Source organism: Teleopsis dalmanni, chromosome X, assembly GCF_002237135.1.
Source record: "Teleopsis dalmanni isolate 2A chromosome X, ASM223713v2, whole genome shotgun sequence".
Taxonomy (NCBI): Eukaryota; Metazoa; Arthropoda; class Insecta; order Diptera; family Diopsidae; genus Teleopsis; species Teleopsis dalmanni.
This window is the reverse complement of record NC_051848.1, coordinates 99,276,878-99,281,286: the sequence shown is the minus strand read 5'-3', so window position 1 is coordinate 99,281,286 and position 4,409 is coordinate 99,276,878. Positions and strand designations below refer to the sequence as shown.

The following is a 4,409-nucleotide window of genomic DNA, read 5'->3' as shown; positions in this document are numbered from 1 at the left end:
GATCTTTTAGGTCGGGGTGCTTTAATAGCCTATTACTTAAATAAATAAATAATATTACTATTTTGACACATTTTTGGTTGACACATTTTTGTTGTTATTATTGTATTTCTTATACGGTTTATAATTCTTTTAATTTTCCGCTATAAATATTTACTTTATATATTTTGTTAGTTCCCTGAAGATGACTATCAAAGATAGTCAAATATTACAATATCACTTTAATAAAATATATTTATTTTAAATGTAAATAATAAATTATAGTTTTTAATTAAATATAAAATATATATATATATATATATATTAATTAAATGTAAATATATGTATATAATTATATACATATATAACATTGTTAAAACAATGCATTATGCCTAATATGGAAAATAATATTTTCTTATCATTTTATTAATAATAAGGTGATCATTATTTATTATTTTACGCGATTTCTTTCTAAATAAATTTATCTTCACCCAAATGTTCATGCTCAATATGAACATAAATATATAAGGCTTAGTTATTCCCTCCACTACTTGAGAAATGCAGTATTAATTAATTTAGTTCTTATTTATATTTAAATTCTTAAGTTCTAATTTATATAAAATTTAGTAACTTTACCGATTTATGATTTTTTGTCCCTCATCCTGAAAATAACATTGCCTTATTTGTGGTGAAAATTTTCGTATATTTTGGTTGGACTCTAAAAATATAGGTACTATTGGTATTTCCACAATAGAGTTATCAGTCACCATGACTTCGCCATTCGTATTTGACTGTATGAAAAAGTCATCCGTTGGAAATACATATAGCTAAAATAAAGTTAAGAAGATATTGTCTTTTAAAGTGCTACGAGTATTGACTTTAAACTGTTTGTACATTTGTTCAAAGTTATATATAGATATGGTATATGATGTGAAAATAATATAACTACCTGAAATCCACTATTTGATAATTCAGTGTAAGTGTATTCATTTCGTTTGTTTTGTAATACAAATTGCACGCTATTTAGTACGGAATTAGATTCAAATTTTATAGTTCTTTCATTCTTCGAGACATTAACTTCGCGCGTTCTAGAAATAAAACTATTCATTGTTATATATTCTTATATTATTTATGTATATTGCATATTTGAGACTTACGCATAACCATCTCTGCGATAATTAAACATACAACAAATACTTGACGGTGTTATGCGTTTAAAAAAAAATCCATTTGGTGAAACTGGAGTACCAAAAAGTAATCCTCTAATCACTGTTTCCTTACAGTCTGGTGCTAATTCGCGTAATATGTTTTCAGACTGATAATTTGTGGTGTTGTACATAATGGTGAGTATATCATGCAATCTTTGCAAACGCAGATCATCAAATTGAAAATTATCATAGGGATGTGCAAAAAATCCAGTTAACAACATGACATGCTCAGCCATCTCGTTCTTGTCCTTCGCCAGCCAACCCGGTTTATAGCTTTGTTGTATAGAAAATCTAAAAGAGTTGGGTAGATATATATAATAATACGAGGAAGGGCCCTATGGAAATACAACAACTTCAAACTGCTATAACATAACATATTAACTGATGAAAGCACTTATTCATATCTTGCTTAATAACAGCTCATTTAAAAGTGTCTTTTCCATGGTGTAATAAAGTGCTTAATATTGTGATAGCGTTATATTGAATAGAACGAAAACCCATTAACATCGGCAAAGTCTTAGAAAGTTATAAAAAGTCAAAATTTCTCTGATGTACTAACAAAAATTGGTATTAGTAGTTTGAACAATTCCGAGCAGTTCATCATCTTCTTTGATGAGTAAGATTCAAATACTACTATTTTTGATGGTTTGGGCTGGCGTCTGAGCCTCTATTGGTATGTTTTAACCGTGGCATTAACATTAAAGCTTTTACCAAAGTAAATATTTTAGTGACCATCCACAATATTGTGTATGGTCACAAGGTACTGTCAACACAAATGAATATCAGAATTTTGATGTGCTTAAAAAACTGCTGTGGCATAAATGGATGAATATTCTGCAGATTAACTTAGTGCACCAAGGGACTTATTTGTTGACAGACTCAGTGTTATAGCATATGCTAAAAAAAAACATCGCAAAAGTTGAATGAATTTAATATATAAAACTTTTTCTACAAATTTTTTTTCTTTCCGCTCAATCAAATTCAATGTCCAAGACAAAATTAAACCAAGTGGCATGGTAGAGCTTGGTACATTAAAACCGACCTGGTTAATAGAACTAATCCACTTAATCACAGTAATGGTATTATAACAACAGTTTAGTTTGCAGTAGTAGACTCTCATGATAACGAAAACCTATCAACGATTACAATCGATTGACTTCAACAACAATCACAACAATTTCGGCTTACAATTTGAAAACGTTCCAGTGCTCCACATATGCGTAGTCACACTATCCAATTAAAGTAAAATGTATATACCAAACACTATATTGAATCCAAGTCCAACATCATATTTGTACTTTAATCCTTATTCTATAATAACATTTGCCATGTCAGATAATTGTACCAAATTAACAAAATGTGATGAAACTATGGCATAACTTCTAGGGATATTTTAGAGCATAACATGCACTGCCAATCAAGTGGTCTATTATGCCAACTTAGTCATCTTAACAGATTCTTTAACTTTTACTGATGGTAAGCATTTTATGTGGTGTTGTCTTGTTCAACGTGTTTTATGAGGCTTTGAGTTTGTTCCTATGATAGATAAGTCTGCAGCTGCTCAGTTGTGAATAATCACAGAGAATGTTTTTAGACCTTTCAACATATGGTGACCTTTGATGTGGTGTCTAAAATTGCTGTATCTTTTCAATAACAAATACTGTACTATCAAGTATATACTAGAATATTAATAAAAACTAACAAGTATGATTATATATATCAGTTGCGAGTATTATAGTTATATAATTTTTAATTTTAAATAACGTACAGTTCCTCTGCGTATTCGTATAGTTTACTTCTATTTATTTTGTTAGCACTGCATATTGCAATACCGGGGAATGGCGTATTTGCTACATGCGTCCGCTTCACCGACATATGTATCTCCGTTGGCTGTTGCATATAGTCAAGTGTTAAATTAACAATAATATAATGAGTCCAAATAATAATGAATATCATAAACAATAACCACAAAACTCTGAAATTATTGTAAATTGAATTTCCAAAACATTTGTGAGCGAAACGTTGTATTTACCTCGCAAAACGTATTGGGGTTTTTAGCATAAAAACTTTAAGACCATGTATAGCACTTTTCATAAGAAACTCATGCAGCAGTTGTTGATAAATCCGTTTAATGTGTTTTACACCCATTTCAATGGACTACTGAATATGCACTCGAATTTTTATTAAATGGATAACAATGGACTATTGATTATTGGTTATTCGATAGGCAAGATTGATGCCATAATTATCTGATTTCTAATGTGCACGAGTATTCATAATTAATAACTAAAATCAACGAATTATGACATGCAAGTGACAACCTTAAATGACTAATCAGTCATATATTTGCATCATCTATTGATTTAAATAAGTGGTTGTCAGAATTGAAATCTATCATTAAAATTTTTAATATCATAGTTTTTAACGGCAGCAATCTATGTACTCTGTAAGCTTATAGATTATAATCTATTAAGTACATAACTTCATGTTTTGAACTTTTTTTTTAAAAAATAAATTTTTGTGTCTAAGAAATGATAAATTTTATATCAATCGAAATATCTTCTTTGGCAGTAATATACAAATATATTGTTTATGTTTTGAAGCGATTCATTGAAGTGATTCGATGCACTTTTTGATTTTTTCGTGATATCTAAAGTATTAGTATTAAAGAGCGCTTTGTATTGTTAGGAATAAATAGGAATCTGATGAAACAGAATTTGGTGAACTGGGGACATACAGATGAATTTGCCATTTAAGTGCTACGTAGTAGCAAAACTTGACCTTAATATAGCCTCCAGTGACAAACCCAACTACTGTCCCTCAGATTGGAAAAAACTCCATACGTCATTGATTTTACGGTTACAAAGACATTGAAAATATATCAAACACTCCTCCGATCATATGCCGACTTTTATTCTAATTGAAAATACACTAATAGTCGAATCAAAATCTAAAAAAAAGCTCACAAAGTTTATATTTATGTATATATGTATATGTAAATATATGTCTACATTCTTCTATACATGCAATCAAAACCTGTATTTTATATATACATTAAGACTGAAAAGTTTTCGGAAATTCTCATTTAAAATTCGCGCGCTGTATATTTTTCGATATTTTAAGTTTATGTAGTTTGGCAGCACTGTCCTTAATTACTATGCCAAAAATGAGCTCGATCTGTCAGACAGTTCGTTTACGGCAGCTGTTGAAACCAGTTCACCTCAG

The 4,409-nt window shown here is 29.5% G+C and overlaps 1 protein-coding gene across 1 annotated transcript; it reads right to left on the bottom strand.

The window, feature by feature from the left end:
* Positions 1–608: 608 nt before the first annotated feature.
* Positions 609–1,420, bottom strand: LOC119688806. Its single transcript, XM_038103471.1, has 3 exons — positions 1,134–1,420; positions 926–1,064; positions 609–803 (listed from the first exon to the last, which is right to left on the bottom strand). The coding sequence occupies exons 1-3, from the start codon at positions 1,418–1,420 to the stop codon at positions 609–611; spliced, it is 621 nt and encodes a 206-aa protein (XP_037959399.1).
* Between the last annotated feature and the right edge of the window lie 2,989 nt (positions 1,421–4,409).

What these genes read in the sequence shown, in the direction of transcription:
- LOC119688806 (XM_038103471.1), bottom strand. Translation starts at nt 1,420, where the DNA reads ATGGCTGAGCATGTCATGTTGTTAACTGGATTTTTTGCACATCCCTAT. An exon ending in TATCGCAGAGATGGTTATGC is followed by an intron (nt 1,065 to 1,133) that starts GTAAGTCTCAAA and finishes TTTTATTTCTAG; the next exon opens with AACGCGCGAAGTTAATGTCT. An exon ending in TATCAAATAGTGGATTTCAG is followed by an intron (nt 804 to 925) that starts GTAGTTATATTA and finishes ACTTTATTTTAG; the next exon opens with CTATATGTATTTCCAACGGA.